The sequence below is a fragment of the Halichoerus grypus genome, chromosome 2, assembly GCF_964656455.1.
Source record: "Halichoerus grypus chromosome 2, mHalGry1.hap1.1, whole genome shotgun sequence".
Taxonomy (NCBI): domain Eukaryota; kingdom Metazoa; phylum Chordata; class Mammalia; order Carnivora; family Phocidae; genus Halichoerus; species Halichoerus grypus.
This window is the reverse complement of record NC_135713.1, coordinates 32184314-32203036: the sequence shown is the minus strand read 5'-3', so window position 1 is coordinate 32203036 and position 18723 is coordinate 32184314. Positions and strand designations below refer to the sequence as shown.

Here is an 18723-nt window from a genome sequence, read left to right as displayed (position 1 = left end):
ATGGCAAGATTTCATTCTTTTTTATGGTTGAGTAATGTAAATTGTATTTTTTCTCTTCCAAGATTTCATTTAAATTCAAGTTAGTTAACATATAGTATAGTATTGGCTTCGAGAGTAGAATATAGTGAGTCATCACTTACATATAATATCCAATGCTCATCACAACATATGCCCTCCTTAATGCCCATCACCCATTTAGCCCATCCCCCCCCCCGCAAATTATATGCTTAAAACAAGTTGGAATCAGAATTACTAGGAAGTAAACATATACATCCCATGGCCCTTCTTTTCACTTACTGATTCTGAATATCTGTGGTTGGGCGTGTGATTCTGGTTTTTTTTTTTTTAAGTCTCCCAGCTTTCTCTAATGTCATATTCAGGATTGGAAACAACTGCTTAAAAATATAGTCTATAATGAGCAGGGAAATGGAGATGTTCAAAGAGACATAGATATATACATCAGTTTCAGTGTTAAGATTTGCTTCACAAAATGGTTTATAAATATTTCAGACATGCTAGAGATCACTCGTAAAACCCTTATCTGTGGATAAACAGCTGTTATTTGACCCTCTAATAGTCTGCCCCAAAGTGGAAACATTTTAGGCTATTCACAGTATCTGTTGGAACTTATGAAACTGCTGATATACAACCATTTTTTTACTTACAAAATTGTCAACTTCATCAGGTTGATCTTCAACATTTTTGATCAGATCTCCAACATTTTTGATCAGATCTCCACAGAATAAGGAAATCTCAGGTTAAGTAAAAAATGCTGCTGCAACCTTCCTTAGTCTTCAAATAGTGAAAACAAGGCACCCCACACTTGAAAATCAATCCAAGTCCTTCAGTGGAGCTTAATGCTTTATTTATTTATTATGTCAGTTTCAGATCTGACTAAACATTTTTTGGGCAGATAATCTATTTCAAAGTCAAAATACCAGTTTTCTTGGTAAGAGTCAATGCCTTTCTGAATTACTTTATGACGTTGAACCCACAAAAAGGTGGTGAAAATAAAGCAAAATCTCACAGAATGTTGAAACAGATCATACATGGTTAAAAACCTACTGTCATGTCACTTTTAGTCTAAAATAGCCAGTTTTAGCCATCGTGCACTTGATCAGTGTGTGTACATGTGCTGAGTTGAGTTACCAAGGTTTTACTTGTATTTTTTACAATTTAGTTTGTAAACAACCTGGAAATTTTGAGCCATCCATTTCAATGCCCGTGTCCAAACAGGCATTTCAGATACTCTGGAAGTGAGTGTGCTTCTTACTAAAAGTAGAATATCCATCCATCTTTCCAAAGCCATGGTTCTAAAAATTCAAGTATTAAACTGGAAAAAGAATTAACGGACACTGAAAATGTAAGCTCCTCAAAGGGATGAACTTTGTCTACCTTGTTCACGTCTGTTTCCACAGCATCTGAGGTAGCTGAGCAATAAATGTGTTAAAGGCAAGAAGGGGACAGGGGTGGGAAAAGGTAGGGGAGAGAGAAAGGAAGAGAGAAGGAGAAGTGTGAATGGTGACTCTTCAATCCTTGTGATTATTTCTTGTCTTTTGTGTTAGCAGCCATTTTATGCTATAATTATAGCACACAGGAAAATAGCTATTTAATAATTTACAGCTACGATAAAGTTCTTTTGCTAAAATATGCTCCTCTCTCTGCTATTACTCAAACACTACAATTTGCTAAAATTGAGAGGTAGATAAAGGATATAAATTTTTTTAAAAGAACAGTATATGTGGGTATACTCATAAAACTCAGTGGATATATAGAAGGACAATTTAATGGAATGAGATTTGGGTATAATACCAACCACCAAATCATAAATTAACCTGACATAACAAGAAATGATTAAAAAAAAAAAGAAAACCCAAAAACCCTCAAACAAATATTCCTATTTATGGGTAGAGGAGAGAGAATATAAATAATGTTGTTTAATTTTAACCCTAAGTAATTTTGAATCATAACATTTTGGAGTTGAAAAGCAGTGTGGTGTGTCACCCACGGCACAGCCCTCCCCTGTGCCCCAGATGACATTTCACAGACACCTCAGGCCTCAGAAATAGAAATGCCTTTTCCCAGTTTGGGACAAAGCTGTGACTTGAATCTCAGTTGCATAGCTTTCAATTAAAAATTTGTGCAATCCTTTTTCAATGTTTTGCATTAGCAAGGCTTTCGAAATAAACACTCAGTAGGGACACAATCATGATTGACACTCAAGAGTGAAAGATTTACTTTTCCAATCATTGATCTCTTTTTGGTAGACCTGTCTACAAAACCTAGGCCTCGGTCACACAGTTCACGTTCCTGAGATAATCTTATCTGTTCAGCACTGTGAACGTCTCAGGAAAAAGTCCTGGGAAATACAACAAAAATTCTAATTTTGTGTGTGAGAGCATGCCACGGAGAGTTAAAGTTGTTAGCACGCTATGGTTAGGATGAAGCTGGTGATAAATAGATGACATTTAAAAGCTTGACACTTCAAACGTTCATTACCTTTAATCATCTTGGGTTTTTTTTTTCTTTTCTTTTTTTCTTCTTTTCTCCTCTTCCATTTAGGATTCTAGTTTTACTAGGATCCATAAAGTGATAAAAGTCTTAAACTTCACAATGAAAACTAAAGATCTGCAGCTTTCTGATGTCTTTTTGAAAGCACTTAACCACCTGCCTCTAGAATACAACTTTGCTTTGTATAGCCGGATATTTGATGACTTTGGGACTCACTATTTCACCTCTGGCTCCCTGGGTGGCGTGTATGACCTCCTCTACCAGTTTAGCGTCGAGGAACTCAGGAACTCAGGTAAGCTTTTTGCAGCCCTCCCTTTTTTTATCAACTTGATTCGATTGCCTGCAATTCATTTTTCTCTTACTCTATTATTTTAATTCTTCCTTATCGACTTTTAGACTCTGCTTTATTTCCAAAATGATATGAAGAACAACCAAAAGGTATACACTCAAGCAAATAAAATAAAAATAGAAAATTAGAACAAAAAAGAAGGAAAAATAAATATACTTGACCTCTTTGATTGGACATTAGGTTTGTTTCTGAATTTCCTGACACCTGGGAACATCATAAGCTACACAGTAGTGATAACCTAAAAGAGAGATGCATGCTATTATCTCAAGAAAAAATGAAATTTGTCCTGGAATTAAACTCTAAAAGACAATTTACTTATAGCATTTTTATAGGAGATAATAATTTTATAGAAAAATAATTATAGGAAATTCACTAGCAGTCTTTTAATGATTTTTCAGTAAAAGCCAAGGGCGTAAGATAAAAGAACAATTAAGGACTTGACCAGGGACTAAGTTAATGTGGGCTAGATATGTACCTACTGGTGATAAAGCTTGAAGCCAGATGAGCAAGTTTTTGAGGAAAGTTTGCAACTTTATACTTTGGGATATAATCAGGGATATTTTTCTGCTTACATATAAAATAACAATATAGGCCTTGGTTTATAAATAAATCTTGGTTTCTTAACTGTTACCTTAAATTGCCAATTCTAATTATTAACACAGCTTAAGCACCTTTAGATAAATTTGTTTTCAGACTCCTTTGTGAAATGACACAGGGCCCTTGTGATGATTCTATCATGTGTCTCTTAAGGACATGCTTAGGAAACTGTATGGTAACCAGAACTCAACTGACCAATTACACCAGATAAATAAGAATTCTTGATCATGTGACTTTTATACAATAGAAATCAGGGGGTGCCTGGGTGGTACAGTTGGTCGAGTGGCTGACTCTTGGTTTGGGTTCAGGTCATGATCTCAGGGTCCTGGGATCGAGCCCTGCGACCAGCTCCACATTCAGCCTGGAGTCTGCTTCAAGATTCTCTTTCTCTCCCTCTGGCCCTCCCCATGCTTTCTTTCTCTCTCAAATAAATAAATAAATAAATCTTTAAAAAAAAGAGAGAGAGAGATCAGGAATTTATTTAAAAAGACAACATCAGTCCAACCCTGGGGTCAAGAGAGTGTCAATCCCTTTCTTACATCTCATGATGGCAAATACTAATGTTTCATGTGGCTGCCCTCAGTTATTCCAAATTTTAAGTGACTAGATATCCCTCATGGTCTACTTTCCTAAGAGAGAAGATGGGATAAGTGTCTTTGAGAAGGACTTTCAGTAAGAGAGCCTAAAAAATTTTTACCTGACAGAGTTACTGAAATCCAAAAGATTTATGCTGTGCTGGGCTTTCCACATTGCCTAACCCTAATGTTCCACTGGAGCAATGTTTGTATGATGAATTTAGTATCTTCTGCCATGAGAATACCACATTAATGCTGAGCAAAAATGGTTGGGGGGAAAACCCTTGATTGTTTTCATCTCACCCCTGGGATGAAATTATTTTGGTCACTTTCTGCTGTAGCCCAGAGAATAGTTTCTCACTTGATCAGCTATACTCATCATGCATTCAGAGCAAAGCCTCTAAAGGCTTAGCGATCAGGTCAGTTAAAGAACTATGTGAATCTTTAATCAACCATCCAGGATTTTAATAGTTAAAGACCCATGATCAAAATGAAGTGAGGAGCTATACTTTCCTATTGAAATATTCTCACCTTCCATCTCTTTCTCTGTAAATAGAGGTAGAAACAGGTGCACATAATAAGGAAAAGAAGGGAGTTTGAGATGTGATAGGAAACTGGAAATATATGACCATAGATACCTACATACTCATATACACACATACATATACATATATATCTATAAAACACTTATATACACTTTGTAGTGTATATATGTATATTCAATTAAATATATTTCTATATTTAATATTTGTATATGTAATACATGTTCTTATATTCAATAAGTATATATATATATATATACGCACATATATATTTCTCTGTGTCACAATAATAATACTGGTACACAGTTTTAATTGTGGTTAAGATGAAGCACACCCAGACAGAAACAAATCTTAATAAAATGGAATTCTCTGGTGGGTATGCTTACCTGTTTTTGCCCACTCTCTAGATGAATATATATTCTCGCCTCCTCCTCTCTCTTTTCCATTTCTTCTTTCTTTGTTTAACCGTAAGATAGAACTAGAGTATAGGCTTAGGTTTTATTTGCTTTATTCAATAAGAATTGTATCCCTTGTCATTAATTTCAAAAACATGACCTGACTATTTTGTAGTACTTTTTCTCCCTCAAGAAGAGGAAAACAAAATTAAATTGCTTTTTATTTGCATTCTTCATTTATTCCTCTATTGTTCAATGTCCCATAATCAATTTAAAAGCTTGAATAAAAGTTGACATTGCTTCAGTGTGCTAGGTGAAAAGAATTTCAGAAATACAGCAAAAACATTAAACAAAATATCGTAATATGCAAGATGGTAATTTTAAACTCCTTTTGTTGAGAAGTCATTTCTTACTCTAAACTAGAGAACAATTACAGGCCCCACCATTTATCCGTATGACATTTTTGACTAACGCTGTTGACCTTCGCCCCATCAGAGTAGCTGAGGACATTTCTGAAATACTTGTCCCTGTGCTACATCAGAGGGACACTCAGGTTTGAGAGGCCAAGTGCTGCAGCATCCAGCAACTGGGTAGAGGTCAGAGAGCAAGCTACAGGAAATGCAGGGGAAGAAAGACTTATACAGAAATTCACCGATAAAGCCTTGATATTTTAATCACTGCGTGACTGGCACTGTGGCTCATAAGAGGGATTCATCATTCAAATCTTCCAAGATTCTCCGTTAGCCCTCAGAAAATGAAATTAACTAAGTTGATAGTCAATTAATTATGTTATAGTTAATAAATTGGACACATAAAATTTAATTTTCATTTATAAATAATAAAAACCTAATGAAAAAATTTAAAAAGGATGGGAACGATGCATCAAATTCCTAACCTGGACTAAACATTGGACTGACCTACTTGTTAGAACATTACCAGAAGAAAATGACTCATTTATTCAGCCTCCCCAAAAAAGAAAACCAGACCTTTTCTTTTTTTTTTTTTTTTTTTTTTTTTTGGTTAGAGTTACAAATGCATGGTAAACTTGTAAATATGAGGGCTTTAAACTAAGAATTTTTCACTGCCAACTTATACTGCATCTCTTCAAATGTGTCAAACTATTGAAAATACCATGAAGTAGGCAGACCCCATCCCCTTCTACCTGGCCTCATTTCTCAGTGAAATGTGTCTTTAGAATTCAGTTTCAACATCACACCCAAACTGTGCCTCAAGCTCTAAAAACACTCCTCTGCTGATTGTAATCTACACCCCTAAATATCAGGATTTGATGAACTGCTTTGCTTTAAGGTACTTTAGGAGCTGATACAGCTCTTCTCTTGTGTGCTTGTGTTTTGCGAGGCAGTTTTTAACTAACAATCAAAAAACTGAACTCTTGTGTCAACTATACTTCTATTTAAATAAATTCCATTAAAAACAAAAACCAAAATCTGGATTCTAATTTTGGTGTTTGAGGTAGCAGGTCAGGAGGCCTAGGAAGCTGTTAAGAAAAAGGAAACATTGATTCTCTTCAAATTGTCCCGGATAGGCGGCACCAACTCAGCCTACAAATAGCCAGACCTGTTTCCCTGCACTGTGTCGCCTCGATTTTGAAGTCATTGAGAATACAGGCAAGGGTGGGAGTGGGAAAGAGCGACTCAGAGGCCAAATTCTTCAACAAATGATGCTTGGAGGTTTGGTAAAAAGCAAGAACAATGAGGACTAAAGACATTAGAACCGAATGGCCTGAGCCTTGGAGCACCAGGGTTTTGACAAGACTTCCCATCCTGTGGCAGCACTGGGAACCTAGGAGGATATCAACGCCAGCTCTCCAGGGCTGGGAATGAAGCAGTATCCACCTCCCTCGCAGACAACAGGAGAAACAAGGAGTACAGGCTTGAATGAAGATAAGGAAGAGAATAGTCAGTGAGGACACTGAGAAGAGCTCATAGGTCAGCAGGTCAGAATTTCTGAGAGAAAATAAAAGGGTTTTGGAGGTACAGGTGGAATGAGCAGCTGAGTCAGGGGAGACAAGTATGAGGATGAGTGTTCAGGGAAGGAGGGATGAGCAACAAGATTTCCATTTTAAGTGATGACCGGGGAATAAATGAGGTGGACTCAGGCCTCACAGAATCAGCTGTGGCCCAGAAAGAAGGCCTGACAGGGGCACCACACAGAACATGTGTTCATCTCTTCATCTGCAGGGTGATAGAGTGGCTGTGGCCAGTAGGACAGGCAAGCTTTGAGGCTCCTTGTGTGTAGGCAACAGGGAGAGGCCCACATGAGCCCCATGGGATGGGAAACAGCCACCTTATATTTGCTTCTTAGGGCCAGCGCTGAAGGGAGAGACAGCAGGGACTCTTAAATACTTCCTCTGTTCAGGACCATCCCAGGGCCTGTGAAGCACTGAATCTGGAGGGCTTTCACCTCATTGTTAACACAGGAGCCTTATTTACATACTTCTCTTAGACTCTTTTTTTTTTTTTTAAAGATTTTATTTATTTATTTGACAGAGAGAGACAGCGAGAGAGGGAACACAAGCAGGCGGAGTGGGAGAGGGAGAAGCAGGCTTCCTGCCGAGCAGGGAGCCCGATGCGGGGCTCGATCCCAGGACCCTGGGATCATGACCTGAGCCAAAGGTCATGTTAACAACATTGTTAACCTCAATGTTAATCATTCCAGCCTACAGGAACTGGAGAAGATAGAAGTTGATACAGAGTATCTATAGCTCCCCAGTGCCCAGAGCCTCACGCCCCTCTTCTCTGAATTGTCAGTGGTGCATTCTCGGGATGTTTTGTCTGTACTCCATTTCCTAGGTTTAACAGAGGAAGAAATCCGAAACTGTGTCCGGATTGAAACAAAGAAACGCACGCTTGGTTTTAAGAAAACAAAAGTGGAACACCGCTGCACCACTAACAAGATGTCTGAGAAATACGAAGGTAAGAGTACTTACTCTCTCCTAGCAGCTTACCCTGTCCACAGGTGGCTGTGATTGGAGTACCATAGGACACTTGACTGTGCTATTTTTAACTTTCCTTTATTTCATTTATCTACCTCAGAGCCCTCTCTGTGGGGGGGGTAGGGGGGGTGGGGGGAGGGTGAAAATAAAATATCATTAGCACTACTTACAAGGGAAATAGTTAAGGTTTTCTTGATCTTATACTTAGGTTGTTTAACATTTATCGATTCTTCCCATGGACCGAACTCAATATTAGACATTGTGATGTAAAGATGGGTGTCAAGCAGGCCTTCCTATCAAGGAGCTTACAAACTACACATATAAACAACCATTAAAAATACAGATTGATAAGAGTCTAAGAGAAGGGGCGCCTGGGTGGCTCAGTCGTTAAGTGTCTGCCTTCGGCTCAGGTCATGATCCCAGGGTCCTGGGATCGAGTCCCACATCGGGCTCCCTGCTCTGTGGGAAGCCTGCTTCTCCCTCTGCCACTCCCCCTGCTTGTGTTCCCTCTCTCGCTGTCTCTCTCTGTCAAATAAATAAATAAAATCTTTAAAAAAAAAAAGTGTCTAACTAAAGTATGTAAATAAGGCTCCAGCAACCACACCAGAAACCTGAGTGTTGGCTTAATTTCGCCCTCTTTCTAGCCTCCATATCCAATAAGTAATCACTCTACATCCTTGATATTTCTCCCAGTTACCCGCATCTCTTCATTTCCATGGGCATGCACTCTGTTCATTATTCCAACCCGGATTACCGTGGAAGCCTCCTAACTGGTCCCCTTGCCTCTCCTGATGCCTTCTGCCAATCTATCCTACACATTTCCTGTGACGGGAAACTTCTCCAAGGCAAACCTTATCATGCAGTTCTCATGCCTTAAACATGTCATGGTTTCACAAAACCTTAAAGATAAATTCCTGCCTCTCTCTCTCTCCCTCTCTGCCTAGCTAAACTATATAGTCTCCTAAATAAGTCATGCTTTCTCTTTTGCCTTGCCATTGTAAATAACTCCTTCCTCTGTGTAAAGTTCTCTTGTTCCCTGACTTGGCCTGACTGATGGCTACTCATCCTGCTAAAAACGATGGGTTGTGCAGAATCACAGAAACTCCTAAAATATGAAGCTTATATTCTCCTAGGGAGACAAGGAACAGATAAAAATATTTACTATAACAATAAACAGATAATTTTGAATATCAGACCATATAGATGATCTACATGTATATGCCCATGTTAAGCATAAGCAAAATAAGCATTGGTTTGACAACTATGCGTTCATATTATAGCAAAAAAAAAAAAGGAAAAAGGAAAAAAAGAACATGCAAAACAGATGAATAATCTAGTAATATAAAACAAAGAATGGATATAGATTCTTTTTTTTCTTTATTTTATTATGTTATGTTAATCACCATACATTACATCATTAGTTTTTGATGTAGTGTTCCATGATTCATTGTTTGCTTATAACACCCAGTGCTCCATTCAATACATGCCCTGTTTAATACCCATCACCAAGCTAACCCATCCCCCCACTCCCCTCCCCTCTAGAACCCTCAGTTTGTTTCTCAGAGTCCATAGTCTCTCATGGTTCGTCTCCCCCTCCGATTGCCCCCCTTCATTTTTCCCTTCTTACTATCTTCTTCTTCTTCTTTTTTTTTTTTTTAACATATAATGTATTATTTGTTTCAGAGGTACAGGTCTGTGATTCAACAGTCTTATGCAATTCACGAGCTCACCATAGCACATACCCTCCCCAATGTCTATCACCCAGCCTATACCAGTTTTTCATGCAATAAATTAAACAACAATGTGAATTCAATAAATTAAGTGCTCAGAGACAAAAAGATTATGAGAATTAATTGAAAAGGCAAATTTCAAAGCAAGGTACAAAGACAAACAAACATTGAAAAATATCACCATTATAGTTCTAAATAAATTAGATACTGCAAGAACAAAGTATAATTGCCTGAAAATAAAACCAAGAAAGTTAATCACATATACGAAGGATTTAAAGTAATTGATAATAAATGCAGAGAAAAATTTAGGTATTAACAGTTATTAAGGAAAATCTAATGGAAATGGAATGACAAATATAACTTAATCTGTGGGAATTTGTGTTCCTGAAATAGAGATCCCAAAAAAAATCAAAGAGGAAAACTGTTAAGAAAAAAAAAAAACACAACTATGTATGAATATATCCCTAAAATAAAGGAACAAATTTGTTTTGATTATATGCATCAGAAATATTGTTCAAATATATAACTTCAAGACAAAACCTAATTAATTTACTACATACAAAGATTTTAAAAATGAATTCTTCAATTATCTTGACTGAAAGAACAAGTCTCCCACAGAACAACAAAAACGACAAAATCTGTCTGTCCTTAGACTTCTCCATAACTAAATTCAATGCTATAAGACGATAAAGTCCACAAGTTTCTGAGAGAGGAAAAAAAAGTAATTTCCTATATAAAGGTAACAGGAAGACATCTCAAAACATGAGAGAATTCTGAGAATATACATTCTTGAGTACTTACTGAAAAAAAAACCTGCTCAATTATCAATTACAAAATTCATCCAACAAAGAGATGAGAAAATGTCAAATATGGACCCACAGTTTTCAGCTTGTAGGAATAAGGTGAGGACACTGCAAAATCAGATACTATTACAATGGTCTCCACACTGGTTTATCAATTATCCATTGCTACCCAGGTGACACATTGCTAATACTCCTGAATTGTGTGAACTCTCCAACTCAAAATGAAATGTTTCTAAGGAATGTAGTCATTTCTAAACCCAGAGAATGAAGTCCAATCTCCTTGACTTTCCATCCAGATCCTCTCTGTTTTGTGCTCTTTGCCTACCTGAACCTTCAACTTCAACTCAAGCAGATGTCCATGGGCACTGTCTCCAGAACATGGCACCATCCGCCCCTCATTCCAGGTCTTTGCCCATTCTGGGAAGGCATTGTCCCCTACCATATCTTAGCTTTGCCTCAGAGTCCTTTCATAGTCCCTCCCTAAGTGCCTAAGATCGCAGAATTCTTCCATGGACCTAACTCAGGAATCCTGAATTGCTGTACCACTCTGTAACACTAAGCCAAACTGTTTTGTTGGTCTTTTTGTGCACATTTCTTTCCCTTCCCTACCCACCCTTCTTATCTTCCTTCCTTCCTTCTTTCTTTCCTTCCTTTCTCATTTCTCTATAGTTTTGCTAATATTAGTTATGTACCTATTTTGTCTCCTTATTGAGAGTCTAAGTCCTTCAAATACAAAAGGCATATTTTACATTTCTCTCAGTCTTCAACCTGGCATATAGCAGATCCTCAACAAATGTTTATTAATCATGATGAAAATTTGCCTAAAATCAAAGCACATTTAAGAGTAAAACACACACGAAAACATAATTTGTCTATGTCTAATCCTGAGCTCATTTGATTAAATCACTGGACTCCAAACTTTTTAAATCTATAATGATATCATTAAAATTTTTTTACTATATATCCCTAATATACTTACTAAAAAAATACTAACGAACTTTATAAATGTAGTATTCTAAAAATATATTATGCACAAAAATATATACAAATGTGGAAAAGAGAAAATTTTGAAAGATAGCCTATATGAAATAAACAGAATTTTTCATTGTCTTGCTCATATTATAATGAAAAATTAATATTTCATTAAAAACTCCTTGAAATTTTTGATATGTTTTTGGCAGCTTTGGTGTCAGTCTCACATTGTGGCTTACGAGAAGCTTGTGTAAGAAGTAGAAACATCTGTTCTTCCTTCTACTAGTTGGTTTTGCTTATGTTTGCACTATTGGTATCATCTTCAATATGCATTTTCTTCCTAGAATCTTTTTAAACCACTTGTTCACTTGCAAGAGTTAGTTCTATTCCACTTGATTATTTGTTTTTTGGGTGTTGAGTTTGAGAAGTTCTTTATAGATCTTGGGTACCAGCCCTTTATCTGTAGTGTCATTTGCAAATAACTTCTCCCATTCTGTGGGTTGCCTCTTTGTTTTGTTCACTGTTTCCTTTGCTGTGCAGAAGCTTTTTATCTTGATGAAGTCCCAAAAGTTCACTTTTGCTTTTGTTTCACTAGCTTTTGGAGATGTATCTTGAAAGAAGTTGCTGTGGCCGATGTCAAAGAGGTTACTGCCTATGTTGTCCTCTAGGATTTTGATGGATTCCTGTCTCACATTGAGGTCTTTCATCCACTTTGAGTTTATCTTTGTGAGTGGTGTTAGAGAATGGTCGAGTTTCATTCTTCTGCATGTGGCTGTCCCATTTTCCCAGCACCATTTATTGAAGAGACTGTCTTTTTTCCATTGCATGTTTTCTCCTGCTTTGTCAAAGATTATCTGACCACAGAGTTGAGGGTCCATACCTGGGTTCTCTATTCTGTTCCATTGGTCTGTATGTCTGTTTTTGTGCCGGTACCATGCTGTCTTGGTGATCACGGCTTTGTAATATAGCTTGAAATCGGGCAACGTGATGCCCCCAGCTTTGTTTTTCTTTTTCAACATTTCCTTGGCGATTCGGGGTCTTTTCTGATTCCATACAAATTTTAGGATTGTTTGTTCCAGCACTTTAAAAAATGTCATTGGAATTTTGATCGGGATGACATTGAAGGTATAGATTGCTCTGGGTAGCATAGACATTTTAACAATGTTTATTCTTCCGATCCATGAGCATGGAATATTTTTCCATCTTTTTGTGTCTTCTTCAATTTCTTTCATGAGTGTTTTGTAGTTCCTAGAGTATAGATCCTTTACCTCTTTGGTTAGGTTTATTCCGAGGTATCTTATGGTTTTTGGTGCTATTGTAAATGGAATCGTTTCTCTAATTTCTCTTTCTACAGTTGCATTATTAGTGTATAAGAAAGCAACTGATTTCTGTGCATTGATTTTGTATCCTGCCACATTACTGAATTGCTGTATGAGGAGATTATGCTAAGTGAAATAAGTCAAGCAGAGAAAGTCAATTATCATATGGTTTCACTTATTTGTGGAACATAAGGAATAGCATGGAGGACATTAGGAGAAGGAAGGGAAAAGGGGGGCGGGAATTGGAGGGAGAGATGAACCATGAGAGACTATGGACTCTGAGAAACAAACAGGGTTTTAGAGGGGAGGGGGGAGGGGGGATTGGTTAGCCCGGTGATGGGTATTAAGGAGGGCACATACTGCATGGAGCACTGGGTGTTATACGAAAACAATGGAGTCATGGATCACTACATCAAAAACTGATGATGTATTGTATGATGACTAACATAACATAATAAAATTAAAAAAAAAAAAAGAGTTAGTTCTATTCCAGCGGTAAACGGACTTACTGCTCACTCCTTCTTCAGGATCCCATGCTTATCATATTAACTCGTACTGGTGTCAACCCATTCATGAAATACATGGTATCAAGCCAAATGTGAAGTAGCATGTCAGAGCTACTGACCATTGGTACATGATATATTGGCAAACACTAATTTCTCTCCTTTTTTATATGAAAAATAAATACAAAAACCTCTAAAATGTTTTCTTATACCCCTCTGTGTTATCTTATGCAACCTCACTTTGAACGGGATTATACTACTTTCTTCACAGAGAGAGTATTTCACCCATTGTGCTGATCGTTCTAGGCTCTTACTATAGAATTTCTAAACAGTGGAGGCATGGCTAATCCGTGCAGAATAAACACCAAATTAATGCCATTAACTCTCACCCATATCACTAGCCTCCTCTTCATTTGCTTTTATTTCTCGCTATGTTCCTATTACTCAGCTTCTACCCTTACTAGTTAAAGACATCATTAGTTCATAGGAATTTTTTTTTTTGAAATTTTGTATAAAAGATCTGTGCTGTGTATGTTAAATGTCTTTGCTTCTAAAGAAACATTGTGCCAACTCTTAACCTGAGGTTTAACTTTTTCTTTCTCTTTGGTTAGTTGTGCTTTTGCACCTGTCTTTAAGCTTAAAAGCATTCTATCAACTTTCTGCTCTAAATGGAAATCTCCAGCCTGGCAGTCAACTGATTGGATATCAGAAACCAGGTGATCTGTGTTATTCTGAAGGCCCAAGACATATGCTGATATACATCAAAAGTGGGAGCTTTGGCATCCAAGAGCAGGGAGCTGAGTAGCCTGGACTTGGGCTGCATTTACACCCCAGGCTGCTCCCCCCCCCGACATCCCCAGTTAACTGTGCATGTGTTCCAGGCTAAATTACCTCTAGCTTCAGTGCCCGTGTTTATAATAATACCTACTTCTCAAGATTGTTGTGAGAATAACTTAAGGCAATCAGTGCAAAGTGCTAGCATATACAAGTTGCTTAAAAAAAGGTAACTGCTAACACTGTTATCATTTCTATTACTAAACTCCCTGTAGGGATGAGGAGGAGTGTTCTCTTGCTTTTCACTAACTTATTTAATGGAGCTACATGACTACCATCTACTTCTCCTCCTGTGTGAATAGGCTTTTCTTTAAAGTTTGAATGTGCAGTAAAGCTAAAGGAGTCATTTTCTTGAAATACCTTGCAGGTTCGGTTTTGCAGGGAGCAGAGAAATCCATATCCCTGACTCGAGGCGGGAGGAGTAAGTACGCCGCCGCTTTGGTGTGGGAGAAGGGGAACTCTGGTCCTGCGGAGAAGGAATTTTCCGAGTGGTTAGAATCAGTGAAGGAGAATCCTGCTGTGATTGACTTTGAGGTAAGAGTCAGAAATATTATGGGTAAGAGAGCTAAAGTGGTTCTCTAGCAGCCCAAATTGCGCACCATGCAATTCCTTTTCCGTTTTCCTCGCAGATGATAAAGGAAAAGTCTTTCTTTAGTGTGCATGCACAATGTACCTTTTTAAAAATGTTAAATTACACATCGATTGCATTTGCTATTCAAATGAGCATCCTCTGGTACAGTATTTAGAAATCTTAGCATACATAAAATACCAGGAAGGAGAATTTTTTTTTTTAAGATTTTATTTATTAGAGAGAGAGAGAGAGAGCACAAGCAGGGGGAGTGACAGGCAGAGGGAGAGGGAGAAGTAGGCTCTCCACCTAGCGGGGAGCCCGATGCGGGACTCGATCCCAGAACCCTGGCATCCTGACCTGAGCCAAAGACAGATGCTTAACCGACTGAGCCACACAGGCACCCTCAGGAAGGGTAATTTAGTAAATACAATTCTTCAAACTTGCCTTAAGTAGTGCTCTTCAGCTCCCCATCTATACAATAAATCTGATTTGTGTACTTTTCTTATAACTTTTTATTTCATGAGCACGCCTAAATCTTCATTTATAGCTCTGTGGGATAAATGGGATCTTAGACCCATTTGGCTCTCTGTTTCTATCACCACTGATTAAAATTACCTGTCCTGTATTTGTTGTGATTACATAAAAAGGTGATTTTTATTATTTATGGAATACTTTGCCCACATATCTGTCATATGCCATTTAGAATCAGTTTCGACTAAAACATAAGCACATTTTTAAAGCCTTCAAAGAAGCTATTCTGCTCATTTCATTTAAATGAAGATAAAGGAGTTCAATCATTATGACGTAGAATAATTTACATGCAACATGAAGATACATTGAGCTCTACAGGCTATGATGGGAAAATGAGATCTGGCCACCCATCTGGACACCTGTGACTCATACACTGCACTACATAGTCATTCCTTTGAGGTTTTAAAATGTTAATAAAATGAGCTCTGATTTTGCGTTAGCTCCATTATGTGTTACCGTAATTCTTCCATTCATCCTACGGGCAAGTTCATCTCTCCCGCTCCGTATTTTCTCATCTGGTCTCACCAAAAGCCAATCCTGTCCCTGGAAAAAAAGAACACAGAAAGCCTCTCTTCGCCCTCTCTGGATTTTTCTGCTTGAATCAAACCTAATGAGGTTTTGGCAGAGCGTGCATGAGCCGCCTGATTCCTGGTCACCCCTCTCAGTGACTTGAGGCATGCATTTGATGCTTACTGAATAACGTGATGTAAGTCCAAGTTAGCAACACCTCCCGTGAGGCTTCCTTCCTACCAGAATTCCAGGGAAGGTAAGCTCCAGAGATGTCGCATTAGGGACAAGAGAAGCCAGCTAATCCTGCAGATAGCTGCTCTGCCCTCTCTAGAAGGGAAAGAAAAGAAACTCCCTGCCCTCGTGCAGAGGGTTTTTCTCCGCTGGCTCAATAGGCAGATATGCTATATTGTACAATAATCCCTTTGAAGTGTGGGATTTTCCAGACCTTTCCTCTCCGTCCACGAGATTTGAGCAGTGATGGCAACAAATGCCCAAGGGATGTGGTGGCCCACACCTCCTCTCTACCACCTGCTCTTAGCTTGCTCCCATCACGGACTTGGTGAGAAACATCCCCTGTGCGGTGACAAGACGGAGCAACCTCAGGAAAGCTTTTCGAGAATACGCGGCCAGGTTTGACCCTTGCCGGTGCGCTCCGTGCCCTAATAATGGCCGCGCCACGCTCTCGGGGACCGAGTGTCTGTGTGTTTGCCAGAGCGGCACCTACGGAGACAACTGTGAGAGACGCTCGCCGGGCTATAAATCCAGTGAGTATCCGTGACTTCCTGGGGGGAGGCCCCTTTTCCCCTCCAGAAGGTGTTCTAGGTTGGTCGAGGAAAACAAAAGTTGTATTTTCCACCTTATGCAAACTCACAAGGAAAAGAAGCCTGTGAAAACTTAGACTCTAAAGTCAAACAGCCCTGGTGAGAGTGAGGCTCCGCTGTAACCCACCAGCTGGGTAACCTGGGAAAGTCACCCAACCCCTCTGTGCCTCAATCCTTTCATCCATCAAATGGGGACAATGCCAGTATGTACCTGAAGTTTTTATATATAGATATAGGTATATATATAGAGAGAGAATAGGCAACACAATGCCTGTAACATAAAATAAATAAAATAATAAACCATACTATAAAATAAAGTATGTGATACTCTTGTTATAAGTCTCTTCTGTGGTATAATGTAGAATGACGATCGCTTTGTAATCGGAGATAAGTTAAGCCCCCACCAAAGTTTTCATACGGGGTTAAGTAATCTTCATGGCTACCTGTAATCCTGCTCAGAAAGGGGATGTGTCCTGGGGGTAAGAATGTATTCTATTACATTTAAGAAAGTAATTTGATATATATATTCAGAAGAAGTTCGTCTTTATACATATGTGCATGCATATCTATATATGTGTGTGTGATACGTTGCTGATAGTTGAAAATGATTCATAATTGTTGCCATTTTATTCAGGCTGTGGGAACAGGAAAGGGAAATCAGGCAAGGTGTCAGGCCCTTGGCACAGGTAATTTCTTTTAATCCTCACAATAGCCCTGTGATATTCCTCAAAGAATCACAAAGCTAAAAAGCAAGGAGACCAAGTCGGCCTGGCTTCACCCCCCCCCCCCCCCCACACACACACACTCTCTCAGCTGCACCGGGATGGGCGGGGGATGCTTCCTGTGTTCCAGATGCGGTGGATGGGAGCTGGAGCTGCTGGTCTTCCTGGAGCACGTGTGATGTTACTTATAGGAGATCCAGAACCCGAGAATGCAACAACCCTGCCCCCCAGCACGGAGGGAAACCCTGTGAGGGCGAGAAGCGGCAAGAGGAGCACTGCACGTTTTCAATCATGGAGAACGAGTAGGGATGCGTGATGGGGAATGTTTATTTTCTTACTGCTGAGTAAAGAATCAGAATTTTACCTATTCCAACACAGTGTATTGGTGGGGTATTGGTGGATCTGGTGCTACCCATTCCTCTCTAATGTTTTCTCACTTGTATATATATGCATACACATACACATGTAAATGGTTTGTATATACACACACACACACACACATTTGTTACATTACACACACATATTTACTTTTCCCTTTTAGTGGACAGCCATGTGTCAGTGATGATGAAGAAGTGAGAGAAATAGACCTCCCTGAGACAGAATCAGATTCCGGGTGTCCTCGGCCAGTTCCTCCGGAAAATGGATTTATCCGGGTAGGCATCCTGACCTTCACTTCAAGTTTGGAATCCAAAAGATAGAATTTAAAAAGTATGCATTTTCTTTTATTTAAGGTTATTGTTTTCCCAGTTTAATCATCTTCCGTTGACTTAAAAATTAATACTTAAAAACACTCTACCATGCCTCTGTCTTGAATTCCCTGGAGAGGTCTTCACACCTGGTTGTTAGACCGAAGACAGCAGGTTGCCTGCATTTCTTGGCTCTACCGGTTCCTAAGCTAAGGGTCCACTTATGTGAGTGGAAAGTGGAGCTTGGCCACAATATAGTTTCGGATGACTTGTGAGAATCTGAAGATCTGACGGTTTATTTCTGAGTCTGAGCATGTTTTCAGAGAGGCAACCTAGTCACAGGAGGAGTGGAGTCTGTAATGCCTCAGGTTAGAAACCTGTAGAATTCTTAAGCAGTCAGTGTGGTTTTAATACGTTTTAATTTTATCTTTTTTCATTGAGCCACAATGTTTCTATGATTTACAATAACTAAATATGTTTGTCAGACAGGTCAGTGGTTTTAGATATAAATTAGAGACATATAATATTTAAAATTGATCACAGAAGGCAGGCTTCTAATCAATTTTACCTTTTAAAAAAATTTTTTTTAGCCTTCTTTAACTCAGTGAAGCCTTTAAATTAATCTTTTTCAACTGTATCATATTTATGATCAAAGATCAATAACCCTCAATTCTCCAATGCCAGCAAATTAATATCTATGGAGCATAGTCCAGGCTAATGTCCCTTCCGTATTCGTCTTCTGCCTAAAGATTTTAAGGGGAGGAAATATTTTGGAGTGAGGTAATGTCATTTAGTC

At 38.6% G+C, this 18723-nt stretch overlaps 1 protein-coding gene across 4 annotated transcripts in view; it reads left to right on the top strand.

The window, feature by feature from the left end:
• C6 (complement C6) overlaps positions 1-18723 on the top strand; it is a 61261-nt gene that overhangs the window by 24042 nt on the left and 18496 nt on the right. For all 4 annotated transcript variants that reach the window (XM_078066680.1, XM_078066679.1, XM_036068456.2 and 1 more), the window contains 6 exons: positions 2563-2803; positions 7783-7905; positions 14454-14620; positions 16237-16462; positions 17372-17543; positions 17783-17894. In XM_078066680.1, coding sequence (XP_077922806.1) covers positions 2563-2803; positions 7783-7905; positions 14454-14620; positions 16237-16462; positions 17372-17543; positions 17783-17894 — 1041 coding nt within the window. The remainder of the gene's footprint in view (positions 1-2562; positions 2804-7782; positions 7906-14453; positions 14621-16236; positions 16463-17371; positions 17544-17782; positions 17895-18723) is intronic.